The following is an 18,330-nucleotide window of genomic DNA, read 5'->3' on the forward strand; positions in this document are numbered from 1 at the left end:
TCATTGTTGATGCCAGCTCGTATGGCATGGGTGCTGTGCTGTCAGATGATGGGCAACAATGAAGTTACTATTGGATTTGCCTCAAGGAGGAAATTCTGGCTTCGAAGGGATCACAAGCCATTAGTAGATATTCTTTCTAGTAACCAGATTAAGAAAGCTACTGCCAGGTTGGCCAGACTTGCGACCAAGCTCTTAGAATTCAATTTCACTGTACAATATATTGCTGCCGGTAAGAATGACAAAGCTGACTTCTTATTCAGGCTTCCTATCCAAGATGACAAACTCAATGAGAGAGAGGAAGAGGACATTGAAGAATGCATTATTGCTGCTATTGACACTGTAATTTGTACAAATATGGAAGATTGGTGTACAGCCTTAGAAAATGATTCAGTGTTAAAACAGGTCATGAGTTTAGTTGTAAAAGGGTGGCCCAAAGAAAAGTCCATTGATCCTATATTACAGCCTTTTTTTTAAATTGCCAAAGAATTATCTATTGAGAGCAATTTATTAGTTAGAGAGGGAAAACTGATTCCTCCTTCTTGCTTTAGACAACGAATTCGAGAAACTGCACACTCTGGTCATCTAGGTATTGCTGCCAAAAAACTAAGAATTCACAATGATTTTTGGTGGCCTTCTGTTGATCGTGAGGTGGAAGTTTTGGTGAATGGGTGTACTCCATGTTTATACGGTGAAACATTTGTCTATTTCTTCTCCTGCTCCCAAGCCCACTGTGGCACCCAGCAAGGTATGGCAGAGGGTTGCTGTGAATTTTCTAGGACCATTGCGTGTTCTCCCCAATTGTATGAAATATTTCATTGTTTTATTTGATCATTTATCCAGATGGGTGGGAGTCAGGGGTGTTTCTGAACCCAACACCGTCGGTTGTTCACTTTCTCCAAGATGTATTTAGCAGAGAGGGTGTTCCTGAAGAATTACTAACTGACAATGGGGTTCAGTATATCTCATTGTGTATGCAAGAGTTTCTAACAAAGATGGGTGTTAAACACCTTCGCACCACACTATTTTCCTCAAGCCAACGGCAAAGTTGAAAGATTCAACAGAGCTTTAGTTGAATGTATTCAAAGTGCGATGAATGCAAAAGTAGACTGCAAAACTGCCATTAGAGATGCAGTTTGGGCGTATAGAACTACCCCACTTTCTGTGTCTGGTTCTGTTCCCTTTGAACTAATGATAGGAAGAAGAGTTGTTTCTACTCTCAATCCATTTTGGAAAATAAAATTTTTGGACAAGGGATATACTGTTAAGAACTAATCTGTTTAAGCTAAAATTTGAAGTGACGAAGCCAGTCGTCTCAGATGTGAAAGATTAAAATTTCCCACATGTAAAAAGAAATCAAATTTAACATTGGTGATTGGGTGTGTGTTAAGAACACCTTATTGTTACAAAAAGGGAAATCAAAGATCCTGCACGCATTGTCAACATTAGAGGTCATGCTGTTCAGCTTGATAATGGTCAATGGTGGAATGTTGGTCGCTTGGCTAAGACTAAAAAATTATATTTGTCTTCATGGTCATCTTATTGTTCATAATGATTCTTCTGTTAGAAAAAGTTCAAGGATCAAAAGGATCCCCAGTAGATTTGTTGATTCGTTAAGAGGTCAACTTATTTCTTTCCTTTTATTCTCGTTAAAGGGGGAGATATGTGGTGTTTGCAGTTTCATGCCTTGCAGTCATCTTTTGCTTGTGCCCCTGCTTTACATGTTATTCACAGAATCTTCAGTTTCACTTGTGCATGTATTCTAAGTATTATTGCTTTTGGAATGCTTGGGCGATGGTATGGAACGCTGCTGTGACAGTTGATGCAGCCATCCTTAGCTCTCACTACTCCTATACTTATTCTATTACTTAATATTGAATAAACTACGAAATAATAAGAATACAGCTGGTGGACGTCTTTCTCTACATGTTGCTCCGATCTCAAGGAACCAACCCACTTCAACATGTTTCAGTTAATTGATATCAACTGTGCCTGAACTGTTCCGGGTGATTGGTTTAGAGGTTTTTTTATGCATGACTTAACATATCTGGCTACAACTATAAATCACACACTCTACTCCCTCGATAGCTCAGTAGAAGGTTTGAGATAAAGTCCGGATAACATAACATGTCACGTAAGCAGAGAACAATAGATCTCCTTCATGTGGCAGACTGTATCTTGGAATTTTGCAACTGCTTTCCTGTGGTGGCTAGTGATGCTGTGGACCTGATATCGCGAGGCACTTAATGGCACACGTTGTGACTCTGAAGTATGTTCTCTATTTGAATCCAAATGGTCGCACACTGCTGACCTACCTGCGTGTTACCCCAAAGAACTGTGGTCCCTGTAGTCAGCGTCGGCGGATACACCTATGCTCGTGTCGTGAGTGCAAGTGTGAATAGCGTTAGCCATCCCTGGACACGTGTTTCGAGGTAGTTGCCTCTCGTCAGCAGGGAGTAGGAAAGAGTGTAGGGTTGCTGTGTAGGCTGCTAAAATCATTATCAGGTAAAGTACCTCTCGTAGCAACGCAGGTGCGTAACCTGAGTCCGTCGACTCCCCGGCTCATGGAGCCACTAAATAATTAAATCCAAATGGTCCCACACTGCTGACCTACCTGCGTGTTACCCCAAAGAACTGTGGTCCGCGTCGGCGGATACACCTATGCTGGTGTCGTGAGTGCAAGTGTGAATAGCGTTAGCCATCCCTGGACACGTGTTTCGAGGTAGTTGCCTCTCGTCAGCAGGGAGTAGGAAAGAGTGTAGGGTTGCTGTGTAGGCTGCTAAAATCATTATCAGGTAAAGTACCTCTCGTAGCAACGCAGGTGCGTAACCTGAGTCCGTCGACTCCCCGGCTCATGGAGCCACTAAATCATTAAATCCAAATGGTCGCACACTGCTGACCTACCTGCGTGTTACCCCAAAGAACTGTAGTCCGCGTCGGCGGATACACCTATGCTCGTGTCGTGAGTGCAAGTGTGAATAGCGTTAGCCATCCCTGGACACGTGTTTCGAGGTAGTTGCCTCTCGTCAGCAGGGAGTAGGAAAGAGTGTAGGGTTGCTGTGTAGGCTGCTAAAATTATTATCAGGTAAAGTACCTCTCGTAGCAACGCAGGTGCGTAACCTGAGTCCTGTTCTCTATTTGGATTAGAGATCTGGACCAAACCCATGCCTGTTGCAAACTCCTCCCATTGCACATCAGATATTGTCCAAGCTGGGAATGATGGCCTAGTACATCATTCTAGTTCTCTCAAGGGGCCTTTCCCTCAATGCATGGAAGATAAATGGATTCAATACCAGAACAACTGGGAAGAACAACTGAAGATCACTCCACAAGCCAGAGTATCAAGTAGAAGGTGGTGAAAAACAAAGGATCTGCTGAAACTAACTGTTTCACCAGAGCCTCCATTCTAAGACGAAAGTGATGGATGTGTCCCCGTGAGGATGGGGAGCCCACTTAAAGAATCTGACAATACATGGTTTGTGTTAAAAGAAGCAGCGATGATATCCTATAAATATACTTTAACTAAAAGCTGTACATCTTGCTTTGGACACATATAAACTGTCATTGTCAACTAAAAGGTTGTTAATTCAGGCAGACACAACCACAATTATTATTTGAACAAGAAGGGTGGCACAGAGTAAAGGACTCTCTAGAGGCCCAATCAATCTGGTATTGTCTCCTAGCAAGTCCACTATTTAGGCTGTAAATTTCCTAGGGCTTCAAAACTGTGAAGTAGACCTTTTTAAGCAGGGTTTTTATTGAGAACCATGAATGGAAAATAAACTTTTCTCCAAGGCATTTTTCTGAGACTGTGGATGTCCTTCAAACCACCTGTAGGAGCAAGGCAAACAACGTAATGCTACAGCTTTGCATTGAAAGTATGAGACCCACGGTGAAGGGGTGATGGCCTTTTGATGAATTGGTGGAACACATTTCTGCATGCTTTTACTCTAATTCCAACAGTGCTAATGAGGCTGAAGCATTGCAATGTGAATATGATTCTTATTGGCATAGAAAGGCCCCCTACAGTTGTAGTTCCAACAACTTGTTCATCCATCAATGGCACCACTCACAAAATTGCTCTGCAGACCAAAGATTCTGGAGAAGATCCATCATCCCAACATACAGTCTTAGAATTTGGCTGCACGGCTTCTCAGGTCCTGCAATATAGACACTTGGATTGACCTCAGGAATTCATGAACGTTCTCAAGTAAGGAAGCCTTACACAGGAGCATCTTACAGTTTCAGGCCTCGAGAAATCTACTTGCTATGGCGAGTCAGAATTTATCAGGTGAGCTATTTTTAAGGCCTGGTCTTGTGAGAACTCAAAATGGTGTTCTGTTCATTCAGAAAGTGAATGGGCAATGAAGATGCCTTTCAATCTTGTTTTTATCTTGTCGCATTTGACAGAGGTCAATTGTCAACTTATGTGTTATAACAGATTTCTGTTTTTTTTAGTTTGGAGATTAGTGTTAACTTTTCTTTCTATGACTTACAAGTTAAATAATTTTGTGAAGTGAACTTACAGACAAGCGTGCCGAGCACACCTTTAAATAGTTTGTAAAATTAACTATACCAATATGTCGAAATATATTTCAGTAGTTAGGAAAACACTCTTGTAATTCTGAAGGTAGATGGAAATAAAGATTTTAATAGGATTGAAACACTATGAATTATTCACTTGGTGATGTGCAAATGAAAAATATTTGCTGAAACCAGATTTCCACACTTAATCATTTGTACGCTTTGTTTTATCAGTAAAACTGGAGGTGAGTTGGGAGGTTTGTGGCCATTTTAATGGAAAAGGTCTGTCTGTATATGACAGCGCACTATCACATCGAGCTTTAGTTGTAGATTTATTAAAAGTGAGAGTTTTAAAATATAAACTGAGAAACATTCCTGCCCGATGATATTTGTGAACTAAGAGGAAAGCCATTGCTACTCTATTCTATCTTGATGACTACCAGTGAGGATCCTACGATGCAGAAGTAACTTTAGTTGTAATTCCTATTCCGATTATAGGACTTCTCACTGAAGTCGTGGACAATCCACCATCCTTCCAAAGTGCCAATACTTTTCTTTTAATACCTGGGGAAATTCTACTTTGTCATTCAAAAAGAACTGAGGCTGTGAGGCAAACAGCCCTATTGTGTATGCTGGGAAAGTAAAGCTGCTGAGCCCTTAAAGAAGCAGTGTCCTCTTTTTGACCTTATGCACTTTAGCCTAGCAGGCATTCTATTTCTTTTTTCTCTACTGAAATGCAGGAATGTGCATACTTTTTAGCCTTTGAAGCGAATATTTTTCATGTAGGTGCTGCAATGTGGGCCTTTGTACTCTTTCGTATTTGGCTTTTCCGGTGAGAGAACTTCAATGAAAGCCTTGCAGCTCAACTCTGAGTGACTTGTTGAAAATTGTGTTACTCATTGAGGGGAGTGAAAACCCTACTCAAGCAGCAAACACTGTTCCTGTCAGGCTGAAGTCAAAAGGAATCTAAAATTAACCTGTAGTTAACCCTATGGTAGCTTGGCACAAAGCAGCCGGGCTTAACTTGGAGGCAATGTGTAAAGTATTTTTGCAGCACTTCAAACAATAGTAAAGTGAAAACACAAGGCAAGAAAAATCCCAAGTAGATTGTTGCAGATTGGATGCTATTGTGCTTGATTTCCACTCCCGTGGATGCTGTTCTGTCACTGTCCTTGGGGCCTCATCTCTCCCCAGGTTCTTTACCTTGGGTTTGCATTACGCCTAAGATTTTTGTACATTGCAGTCTCTGCTGTTTTGTGAGGTTTTGGTTATGGTAACCGTTTCTGTGGGCTAATAATAATAATAAAACCACTTTTAGAGCGCCTGGTTACACTCAAGACGGTGTGTCCCCGCGCTTAGAAATGCTACTGCTCCCTGAAGAGGCCGAGGTCCGGAACAGGTCTGGATCCTAGGCTACAAAGAGACAATTATTTAGCTTGGGAAAAGGTAAGTTTTTAATTTGAGTCTGAATCTCATTTCGGAGGGCTCCATGCGCAAGTCGAGAGGGAGATTGTTCCAGTGCTTACTCACTAGAAAGTGAAAGGAGCTACCTCCCGTCCCATCCTAGTCTTGCGCACGCGAGGAAGCTGAAACATCGCTCCAGCAGATCTGAGGTTCCGGGTGGGGCGATGGATAGTGAAGGTTTCGCAGGTAACCTGGACCTTTTCCCTGGGCAATGCGATGGGCAAAACAGAGTGCTTTAAACTTGATGCGCTCCTCAATAGGGAGCCAGTGAAGTTTTCGTAATGCCGTTTTTCCAGATGCCCTGCGTGGAAGGTTGAGTACCAGGCGGGCAGCAGCATTTTGGACGCACTGCAATTGGTGTATGCCTTTTCTGCTTAGGCCTAGGAGTAGGGCGTTGCCGTAGTCCAAATGTGGGGTGACTAGGGCATAAATAAGTGTTTTCCTGGCACTGATGGGGAGCAGGTCGAGGACTTTATGGAGTGTTTTTAATATTCCAAAACATTTTCCCGTAATTTTGCTGATCTGTTGCTTGAAAGAAAGCTCCGCATCCAGCCAGAATCCTAGATTTCTAACGGAGTCCGCCGGGAGGGGGATCGCACCTAATTCTGTTGGCCACCAGGCCTGCGACCAGGCTTTCCAACCACCAACAGTTCTGTTTTATCGCCATTAAGGCGTAGGCAGTTGTTGTTCATCCACCCTGCCACAGACCGCATGCAGTTGGAAAAGTTAGTGGCATCCTCTGCCTGATTGTGGGTAAGTTTAATTATTAGTTGGGTATCGTCAGCATATGTGACAATATTCACACCGAAGGCTTCCACAATATGGGCTAGGGGCTCCATATAAAGATTAAACAGCGTAGGGCTCAGACTTGAGCCCTGTGGAACCCCATGTCTCAGCTTGCGAAGAGACTATTTGTGAGGAGGGCAGTGTACCTGAAAACTCCTGTTTTCTAGAAAGGATTCTATCCATTTCAGGGCTGATCCTTCTACTCCCAAGTCTGAGAGGCGAGACAGCAGCGTCGAGTGCAGCACGGTGTCAAAAGCTGCACTGAGATCTAATAAAACCAACGCTGCCGCCTGCCCCTCATCTACAAGTTGTCTCAGACATTCTGTGGAGAAGAGAACCACCGACTCTGTAGAGTGACCTGCTCTAAACCCTGACTGTGTGGAATGGAGAAGAGAGTTCTCCTCAACGAATTTCATGAGTTGATTGTTCACTACCTTCTCCACAACTTTCCCACAGAAGGGGAGGAGAGAGATAGGGCGGAGATTTTGTAGCTGGGAGATATGTATATTGTTTTTTTCAGGGGTATAACCTGTGCCGTTTTCCATACGTCGGGCACGTGGCACTCCTGAAAAGATAAGGTGATCAGGTGTTCAATCTGCTCAATCATACAATCAAAGACTCCCTTACAGCGATTGGGAGAGATCACATCAAGGGGAGAGCCGGACTGGATGCAGTTTACGATGGTGAGCAGATCTGGCCTCTCAGGAACTATAAAGCATGTCAGATGGGACTTGGTAGCAGCATCACTTTTCACTACCGAGTATTTAGTCGGCATGCTACCTGTAAAGGTGGCGTGTATTAAATCCACTTTTTTTACGAAAAAATCTGCGATGTCATCACATAGTTCATTAGAGTAGGTATCTTGGGCCTCAAGTCTGGTTGGGACCGTGAGCTCTTTATAAATCGAGAAGAGTTCTTTGGTAGGATTTTTAGCAGATTCAATGCGTTCTTTAAAATGAGCGCTTTTGGCTGCTCTTACGAGTTTGTGATATGTTTTTGGTTCTCTTTTATAGTTCAGTTTATCCTCTGGATTATAATTTTTCCTCCATCCACGTTCAGTATTTTTACATTTGGCTTTAGCTTCTTTAAGTTCTTTGGAGAACCAGGGAGCAGTTTTAGTTTTCCTGGCGGGGGACTTGAGTGTCCATGGCGCTACTGTGTCCAGAGCCCTAGACACCCATTTTTCGTAATCAGCCCATGCCTTAATCAGGGTGTCGCTGGGAAGAGGGGATTCTTTAAGTAGAGCGGATCTAAAGTTTTCCTGCGTGAACTTCTTCCAGTCTCTACGTTTCTGAGGCCTAAGTTTGGTCATACTGCAATCCTGGGGGCCAATTTCAACTTCGAATGGAATAACAAAATGATCTGACCATATAATTTGCAGTGGTGTGGCAATTTTAATACCTTCCCAGTTAGCAAAAATGGGGTCTAAAAGGTGGCCCAGTTGATGCGACTGGGATGTAGATTGTAGTTTGAGCGACCGGGATTTCAGAGCATCCACCACAGCCTGTGCCTCCTTACAATTAGGATCCTCAAAGTGGAGATTGAGGTCTCCTTTAATGAGAAATTTCTTATACCGAAGTGCATGCTGAGTTATCAGCTCTGTCAGTTGATTGCAGAACTGTGAAGTCTTACCTGGAGGCCGGTATAAGAGGAGTCCATTAATAATATTTTTTGGGTTGGCTTTTATCGTAAAAAAACCACCTTCACTATTGGGCAATGTAGCCTTCTCTAAGGTACAATGTAGGTCGCTTTTGTAGATCATTGCCAATCCCCCACCTTTCTGCCTTTCTCTGTCAATTCTGAGCAGGCTGTATCCAGCGGGGGCAGCTTCCAGAGTTTCGGGAGTTGAGGCTTCATCTAACCATGTCTCTGTTAGGAAGAGGACATCGAGATTTCCCTCTAGCACCAAGTCATGTATCTCTAATTTGTGCTTTTTGAGGGATCTACAATTTAATAATGTCAGCTTCATATTTAACAGCATCGACTCCTCCTTTCTCCCCCCACCAGTGGAAAAACGGCAGGTCGCACATTGTGGCATTGGAGGGTCCATTAACTTGGTATGGCGGCAGCTATCTTCCACATTGGAGCGGAGGGCAAGTAGGTCACTTGTGTACCTAATTTGTATTTTATTATTTCTATCATTGGAGATAAAAGGGGCAGGGGTACTGGCCCCGTGCCGCGGACGGGCGCAGACGGGCTTGCCTTTGGCACGCCCTCGGCGGGCCGCCGGCGAGCCCGCTGCGCGGACTGGGAGGCGTCATCTTTTTATCCAGTGGGAGGCGGGCGGGAAGCATCCAACTACTGGACCGCTACCGTATTCCTTCCCCCAAGATGGCGTCCCTCCTAGCCTACCGGCGTCAGCACCTAAATCGGCTGCACCGGTCAGGAAATGGCATCGAGAGGCCTCGGAGCAACGTAATTCTTACACCGAGGGGTCAGTAGTGCAAGCAGATAAAAATGAACTATTTAAAATATTTTACAGTTTAAAAAAAAAAAAAAAAAATTCTGCAAACAATCGAGTAGGTGCCCGTGGGCAAAAGGGATAGCAAGGAGAGAGCCCCCGGCTTCCGCCTCAGGGGTGAGCAAAAGCAAATCTAATGGATGCCCCTGTTTTAGTGCTCCATTTAGGAACTAGTTGTTTTTGTTCTGCGGCCAGTTTTTGGTTGGGCTTTACAGCTTAGACAGCCTCTGCCTACATAATGTGCTCCTTTTTTTTTTTCATCCGGCATCTACTGAATGATTGGCTTTCTGGCATCTTGCACCCTTTTCAATGTCGTAGAAAGGATTTCTATTTGATACACTTGCTTTCCTTTCTCCTAGTTACCTTATGTTTTGATTCCTTTTGTTCTTAGACACGTGGGATGTTGTTGTGTGACAGATAGCTGCTGCCATCTATTAACTTATCAAGGCGCTATCCTACGCTCTACTGGCTGAAAGTTTTGATTGTGTTTGGATGGTTCTTTTTTTTTTTATTGCCTTCTCATAATTCAGGGGTGGTTGATATTTGGGACATTGTCGCCCTCCTTTTTGGCGCCTTTCGCTTGTATATTGGATTGCTGGCATCAACCAATTATTGTATACTGCTTAGGCATCTTAGTTTTTTTTTTTTTTTTTTTCCCCTATGCATTTCTTTGTGATGGTTGTTGACTCTTGGCCCTTGGGTTCAGCTTTTGCTTCGTTTTGGTGGTGCTTCATTTTTAGTCCTTACCAACATATCCTCTATTTGTGTCTCTTGTGATTTGCTTTCTGCCTACTTGCTATGTCCTCAGACCCACCCTAATGGGATACTGCTTTGAGATCGATTGATCAGTAAGATATCTGCACATAGAAATGATGAACACGCTGATCATAAACTTCAATTCCAGTATGTTACCTGTTCGACAGTTGAGCACCTTTATCTCTATAATTGATATAATTACCTTGAAATTTCCATAGAACAATAAAAAAAATCTAGGATTTCATATAAAATCTCAGACTAAGCTATAATGTTTAAAATACTGTAATTGGTTTACCTTCCAAACAGCATATTTTGCAGCCCAAGGGAGCACATTCACTCCATGGTGACCCATTATATCAACTCTGGTGGCTGCACATTGTATAGCATTTACGTTCCCTTTCCAGATTTCCTCAGTCTTAATACCATGTATTTCCCACTCAAAACAAATCCCCTTAGGCACAGTCAAAGCACTATCGGTAGAGGCAGGTAAATGGCAACACTTGTCACCAAATCTATTCTCATCTATATTGTGGAACAAAAACAATATGGAAAACGTCTCATCTGTCTGTCCAAGTTGGCCATTAAAAGGGATTTATCTAGTTAAAAATCTCTTTGTATGACTTTCCAGACCATTATCTTTTTCGGATCTCCAACATAAATACTCGCTATCCGACCTAGGCTTCTGAAATTTCCTAAGAATAAAAGCTAAGATCTCTAGATTAATCCCTTTCAAGGACTCTGACGTAATACCCAAACTTAAACAATGCCACTCATCAGATCACACTGCCTAAAATTTACCAAATAGGCAACATTCATATAGCAAAATAACCCCCACCTATTCAAACCAAATGGCCAAAATAATTCAATAATTTAGGTCTAAACTTTTCTCAATGCACTTGTTACACTGGTCTCTGGACAGACTTTCCAAGCTAAAGCTGATAGACGCAAACAAATGCTGGAACTTTAATGATTCTTGAGGATACTCTGAGCACATGTTCTTTAGGTGTAAATTAGTTAAACCTTATTGGGTGGGGAAAAAAATGTGAACCAACTAGCCAATATCTTCGATACTAAAATTGAACTAGACTTCCCTACTGTAGTCTTAGGACCATGGGTTCTCTATCCTCTTTAGCTCTTACCGAACCTGACAGTGCCCTATTAGATAGATAATATCTCACAAAGTAATCTCCCAGGGAACCACAGAATATCTGAGACTTTGGCAAACATTGGATCATTTCCTCCTAAACTTCCTGCTTGAATAAGCTCAGCAGCACAACAGCTACTTCTACCTCTAAACCTAGGAACTCTCACTCCATCCCAAAAGTAAAAATTTGACCACCGGTAACTCCTCCCCTATCTTTCCTTCTCGTCTCCCTTCCATGTCTACGATATTCCTATTCATATCGCCTTGCCAAACAAACTATCAACTCTATACTTCTATAAACCCTGTACTCTTAAAAACAGTTTAAGTTCTGCATAAAAGCCAGATGCTCCATCAATCCATGAATTACTGGTTCTGGTGAATATCTGCAATTTTCCTACAGACTCGTCTGACGCCCTAATGTGAGGACTGCTTACTGGACTGGTAACATGGCAATGAAGTTGATTTTTATGCACTACATTCCTTTAAGTTCTTTGTGCTCCTCTCTGTCTCTAAGGGCATTGGGGGGGTGGACAAACAGACAGGAACTAACCTTAAAGCGGTGGCTGTCACCATATATCCTTGATGTCACTTCCGAGGAGGTGGTGAAACCAGCTTTGAGCAATGACAGCTGTTGAAAGATTTCTGGATCCAGTCTGGCACGTGATTCATGAGAGGAGGAATCTGCAGGTTGAATATTTGCCAGAAAGATTGTTCAAGAAGAGGAGTTACTTTTTTAGGTCTCGCCTGCGAACGCAGCGCGAAGCGCTGCTTTCGGCGAGATCTATTGTTGCTGACTTGCCTCGGAAGTGGGACAGGAGATGTGCACGCGCAGGCTTTTGGCGGATTTGAGTTGGTGTACGCGCACGTACACCAACTCGCACGTGTGCACATCTCCAGTCCCCCTTCCGTCCACGCAAGCCAGCTGCATGCAGTAACTGCGCCACCAAACAGCCACCCCCAGCCAGTGAACGCGTACTAGATCGTTGAACAACAAACACACACACCAGCCCCCACGTTACAACTGAGCCCCACTCACCGGGCTCTTTTGTGGCTGCTACAGGCTCCGTCTCAGGACTCCCCTGGTCTAATCTCCGCCTCACATGACCTGGAACACGCGGGGCTTCCCTCACTCATGGGAGCCCCGCACTTGCATCGGCGGCCTCTGCTGCCACTTCCGACCCAGGGCTTCTCATTACTTCTGCCGCCACCGCCACCGCGGGGCTCTCCCTCAGGCATGGGAGCCCCGCGTCACCACTTCTCATCTCGGACAGCCACTCCGTGCGCGCGGGCTTCCCGCGGAAGGCGGAAGTCCCGCCCCACGACAGGCATGACGCTGCCTGACTTCCGGTTTTCGCGCCGAATCGGGCCGGCGGCGGTGATACCTTCACTCCTATTGTAGGGTGATATGCTCCACTGAATTTATTTTGCTTTGTGCAATGCTTGCCTTTAAAATGACTGCGCAGAATCCATCTATCCCCATCTGCACGGCTCGTCATTCGCGCAGGCGGAGATAACTCCTCCATGATTAAGGTAATGAGTAGTTTGGGGAATGTAATTGTGTGTGGCCCAGTGATCATCTTCAGAGCTGTATTGATGGTTGCTGCTGTCGCAATTACAAGCCAGCCTTAAAAATTATTGGGGATGTGAGGAGAAAACGCTACATAAACAGATTGAAAAGGGAAACACCTTGCTACATTAACAAAAATAATTACCTGGGTGGTTCAGCTTTCTGTTTATGAAAGTGATGAGCCTCTAACGACAGTAAGGTTGTGCTAATGGTGGAAGTGGATATATGCACTTTTTTTTACCCCACCATGAAATGCAGTGGTGAAGGCATTGTAGAGTTTTCCCCCTTGGGGGTATGAATAGTTTTTGGTTAGTTTGGCGATAGTAAAGATTCTGTACTTTAGTCCAGGGACCCGCATCAGTCTTTGAAAGTGGGGTTCCACCGATCTAAAACCCTAAAGTTCGCCAAACCCCATAACCCAGGGAACTGATTTAGAGTGGGTATCAATGTAGCTCTGAGAGTGGTATGTTACAGCATCCTACTGTCTACCTTAACAAGAAAACTACTGCCTAAAATGTCTTTCTTATCCCTACACTTCTAGAGTAGGTGAAAGAGGGGGAAAATGTGTTTTAGCATTGCGCTTATGAGACTGAACTCAAGTGATTGATTTGGTTTAACACACCACTGAAGCATTGTACACCACAGCATACACACAATTCAATTGCCAATGAAGAGATGATTTGTTGGCAATGAAAGGGGTGAAGGTGTGGAAAATGGTATGAAAACTTTACCTCTTGCCTCCCTGGACGTCTGCTAAAACCCCTCTTTTCTGCCTCACAAAACACAAACGTATTCCTCTGGTACCTACTTTCTTCCCCCTCTTCTCACTGCTCTGCCAAGCTCTTCCCCAGTCGTCCATCTACACAAACCTCTTGCTCCTTATTACCTGTTCATCCTCAAAACGTCCTCTGCTTCCAGTTGACGATTCTTTCTGCGACAGTACTAACTACTGTAGTAGGGTCAAAAGAGAATCTGTCACATCCACAGATTCCTTAGTTATCTCGAACTATGCTCCTCGTTCAACAAGAACTGGGTCCTGACTTCAAGCCTCTATTAAAACCGAGTTGCTCTATCACCCCTTGCTTCTAATAATGGATTTGCAGTGTATGCAAAAATGAGTGTTGACTAATGAAGCTTGCCCTATGGGATTAATAATTAATGTGGTGAACCAGAACTGTGCAAAACTTCGGTCGGGTCCTGGGGCGTTACAGAGAGTTCTTACTTTGGACATTCAGTGCAAGTGTGAACTTGTGGAACGAGTACTCTATGCAAAAATAGCTGATGTTTAATCTTGGCATATCTTTTTTTTCACTCCTTACATGCTAATTCATATTTCATTTCTGCTGGTTTGTTTAATCATTGCCACTTTTACCCAAATGTAGTAGATGGTTTTGAGGTCTCTGACCATCACCTACTAATGACAAAACTGTTTTTGGTGCAAAATGTATTGTGTAGGATGTTGTAGAGGTATAATATAAGTCTGATATAAATGTAACAAAGCCTTGCGTGGGCTCCACAATGACAGTGTTGGTTTGGTCTTTTATTTGTAAACACCAAATTCCTCCTCACCCACTCTACCTGGTTGGTACACCTCTGCAATAGGTCATGCCCACCTTGAAGAAGAACTGAGGGATAAGCGGGAAATCTGTTTGCTCATGACTATTCAGCGGTGGTCAGTTCCCCTGCGTCTACCTAATGGAGACCCTGAATACGCTGTTCCAGACGGGCCATTGAGGTCAGATGGGTGATAATGAAAGCGTTGCTTGTTTGCTACTATCTATACAACCCTTGAAAACCTCAGTGTTTCTCAGAGGTTATCAAACTCGTGTAATATCAAATTCCATGTTTACTATCACCCTCGAATCTTTCGCTTTTTATTGTTTTTAACATGAGTTTGATGGAATCGTTCAATCAATTTTTGGATGAACTTGATAGTTAGGGCCCTGTGAAAGTTGTAGAGGACGATCATTGTTTTAACTACCTTTCTCTATTAATCACGGATTTCATGATGTTGAGGTAGAAAGTAGAACATTTTGAAGCAGTTTTTAGAAAATGTAGAAGTACAATAGTTAAAAACTGAGTTTTTATCTGACTGATTCCGTCAGAATATGGATTACACTTTAGCAGACAACAGTTTGCCAACAGCCATTGCTGATGACCTTGTCTCTTCCGCTCTACACACAATGCAACTGGTCTCTCGAAGTAAAACAAAATAACACTCCAAGATGGCTGCCAACACTTTTTTCTTTGCCTGTGCTTTCATTGCAGTTCTGAAAACGCAGGCAAAGGCAGTAGGCAGCAGTGGGCAGAAGGGTCCGCAAAGATGTGTGTAGCGCTGTATGGAAGCCGTTTTAAATGCTATTCCGAAAAAATCATCGACCCACCAAGCAATCTAGGCCTTTTGTTTTTTTGCATATTTATATAGCGCGAACTCGACCCAAAGGTATCGGAGCGCTTTACACGAGCACCGTATTTACACTGGCACAGGGAGATTAAGTGTTTTGCCCAGAATCGCAGGATGTGGACGCAACCCCGAGGCTGGAACCCTTGTTTCCAGCACCAAAGTTGGCAGTCTAGCCGACGGACCACATCCTCTCCCCTGATAGTTTTACTTTGCACCGCTCTGTGAGTCACCTGTAACTGTTGTAATGCAACCCATTGCAATATTACAGACACACTACACATCACAACAGGTGTATATTGTGTTAAAAAAGCTCTCTTTTATTTAATTCAGTAGTCTTGATATCAGCACTGGAAGAATGAAAGGATGAATAGGCATAACGCTTTGCAGAGAAACAAACTTATTACTAAGGTGCTGATTTACAATTGTGCAGACAGCGTACTCTGTCACAGATGTGGCGGAATACCCTGTCCCCCAAAGCCTTGCCCCTTCCACCTTATTTAGACTTGGGTAGACTATCAGCTTCCGTTGACGGAGCCGCTGTAGGCTCAATCGATGGAAAGCTTCCGCCGACGGCCTGATGGAGAAGGGGCCATTAGAGGAAAGACTTTCTACCCCTCTCCTTATTAAAGGTAAATCCTGCTGGTGAAGGACGAATAAAATAACAAGCATTTGCAATGAAATAGGTCTCGTAATTACGCGAGTTTGAGCTATTGGCATTATAAATGACAATGCCTTTTATTTTTGTGTCTGTTTGTAAAACATAAATAAAAGGCATTGTTATTTACAATGCCAATAGCTCAAACTTGCGTAAATGCGAGACCTATTGCATTGCAAATGCTTGTTTCTTTAGTGTTTGGGCTGTATATTCATATCTTAAAGGTCTGTGTTTGATTCCCTTTTGTTTTCCCTTGTCACCAGGCTAGCATCTGCTCATCCTGCACTGGTAAGTGCCTTTATCCTGGTTCTGCATTCTGTAGCCGGAAGCACCTCCTTGCCACCGACTGATGCTGCTTCTCGTAATTTGCACTCCACTGTTCAAATGCCTGGTATGTTTACCTGCATCTTAGCAGCACTAATTGATTAACCAAAGCCATAACTTACACACACACACAGGTTGCCAGCAGTGAGTTTGGTGTGTATGATTGAAGTGTTTTTTTCCCCTCAGGAATCTAGTAAATCCCTATGGATGGAAGGGGGTATGACTTGTTTGTGTGCTAACCCATCACATGTCTTCAGAGACTTCTGGTTTGCTTTATGTGGTGGTAGCTCCAAAGTGTACAGTCTTCCACTAGCATGGCATTGCAGTACTGCCATTAGTCTGGGGATAACTTTTCAATGTTGAGCGGTTATGAGTTAGTAAATTTGCACAAGAATCTCCAAGCTGCGGCTGACCAAGGGTTCAGCACCTCAAGCCCAGTAATTCAATTAATATGAGTCCTATGCAATCCACCTCTGAAACACACCGCACTTGGGTCTCACTGGAATCCAGACTAAGATTTAAGATCATGGAGAGAGCAGCAGAAATGAAGTCTCACTCTATTAGATTGGACTTTTCAGTTGTATATACTTCCGGCCACACTTGCCGCTGTTACGAGGAGGACTTTTCAGATTTTTTGGCGGGAGTCTACTACTACCACCTTACCCCTATTGTGGGGTCTAGTGTTTCATATACATTTGGATCCTTTGAACTTGATGCTTTTGGATCTTTTCACCTTCAATATTTAGCTCTGATGAGGTTCCTTTGAAAGGAACGAAACTCGTTGACTGATTCCCTCTCATTTGTATCACTAAGAAGAATAAAAGAAACTGAAAAGACCAATCTAATCGAGTGAGACTTAATTTCTGGTGCTCCCTCCATGATCTCAAATCAGTTAGTAAATTGGATGTTACTGAGTTCCCTTCCTTTTTACTGTGTGTATTGCATGAATATTTACTAAAGCAGTGCTATAACCCCTCAACTGCTAAGGCTTTTCCACCCCAGTGCTGAGCCCTTTTGGGTACTTCGCACTTACCCCCTCCATAGCATTTTTTCCACATAAGATATCCACACCAAATTTGAATCCTTTTTTCCCCAACATCAAGGGGATTGTAAAAGTACCCAGTGTTTGTAGATTCCCTGAGAAAATAGCCACAATATACCTAGATTTGGGGTATTTTGTGAAACTTTGGGAATAAAGTGCTCTGCAAGAGTGTCTGCCCCTCTCTCCCTAAATAAAATGGCATCAATTAAAGGTCCTCTGTACTAAAATCATCATCTTCCCAGCTTTTAGGAACAAGCGGAGCTGGATCTAAGAAAAAATATTCTTCTTTGTCACATTGTGTTTTCCCAATGTTTGTGCTTTCATGCTACTTCCCGTTTGTGGTGGAAACCGGTGAAAACCTGTGGGTGATGCCAGAAAGCTCTACATTTCTCTACAAAATAATAGATTTGGCTACGGGTAAAATTGTAAAGGTTCCTCAAGATTTTCCCAAAGAAACTCACTGTTGAAATGAAAAAATATTGAAATTAAATTGAAAAAAAACAGCCATTTGTGACCATGTTTTCATCTGTAACTTCTTCTCACTACTGCCGGTTTACAAAAGCAATCTACTGTTACGCGCCCCTAGAGACCCTTCTGGTCGTGGCGATTTATATAGGGTTTGTATGTTCTCACAGAGCTTCATTCACCTTACAGTGGGTTTTCATTGTATACAGACTACAGAACAAATCATATGGTACCTACCATACCCAGATATTTCTGAGAGCTAGTCATGCCTTAGTCTCCATGGTGTTGTGACTTATTTGGTTCTAATAAGGGTTTTTTTTACCCTTGCAAACCTCAGTTTTTGTAAAAATACACATCTATGTTGCATTTCTATGGGGGAAAGTTCTGGAATATGCAGGTATCCACAAACTTCCTACCACCCAGTTTCCCCCGTCTCTGCATCTCCTGATAAAAAAATACTACCCCACATGTGTGAGTGGGCCTTGCACCCACGACAGGAAAAGGCCCAAAATGCAACATGGACAGATCCAATTTTTACACCTAAAAACCATGTCTTGTTTTTTTTAAATGTTGATGGCTGCAGAATTTGGGCTCTAGTTCAGGCTGCACCCAGGGACACTTACCAACTATGAACATTTCTGAAAACTAGACACTCTGGGGAGTCCTGGGTGATGTAACTTGCGCTGCTCTCATAAGGTTTTCTTACACAGAATATCCTGTAAACCTCAAACTTTGGCTAAA

The 18,330-nt window shown here is 43.2% G+C and overlaps 1 protein-coding gene across 3 annotated transcripts in view; it reads left to right on the forward strand.

The window, feature by feature from the left end:
- Positions 1-18,330, forward strand: part of UBL7 (ubiquitin like 7) — a 171,799-nt gene that overhangs the window by 79,456 nt on the left and 74,013 nt on the right. For all 3 annotated transcript variants that reach the window (XM_085643883.1, XM_085643884.1, XM_085643885.1), the window contains exon 7: positions 16,022-16,149. In XM_085643883.1, coding sequence (XP_085500009.1) covers positions 16,022-16,149 — 128 coding nt within the window. The remainder of the gene's footprint in view (positions 1-16,021; positions 16,150-18,330) is intronic.

The sequence above is a fragment of the Triturus cristatus genome, chromosome 3_1 (assembly GCF_964204655.1).
Source record: "Triturus cristatus chromosome 3_1, aTriCri1.1, whole genome shotgun sequence".
Taxonomy (NCBI): domain Eukaryota; kingdom Metazoa; phylum Chordata; class Amphibia; order Caudata; family Salamandridae; genus Triturus; species Triturus cristatus.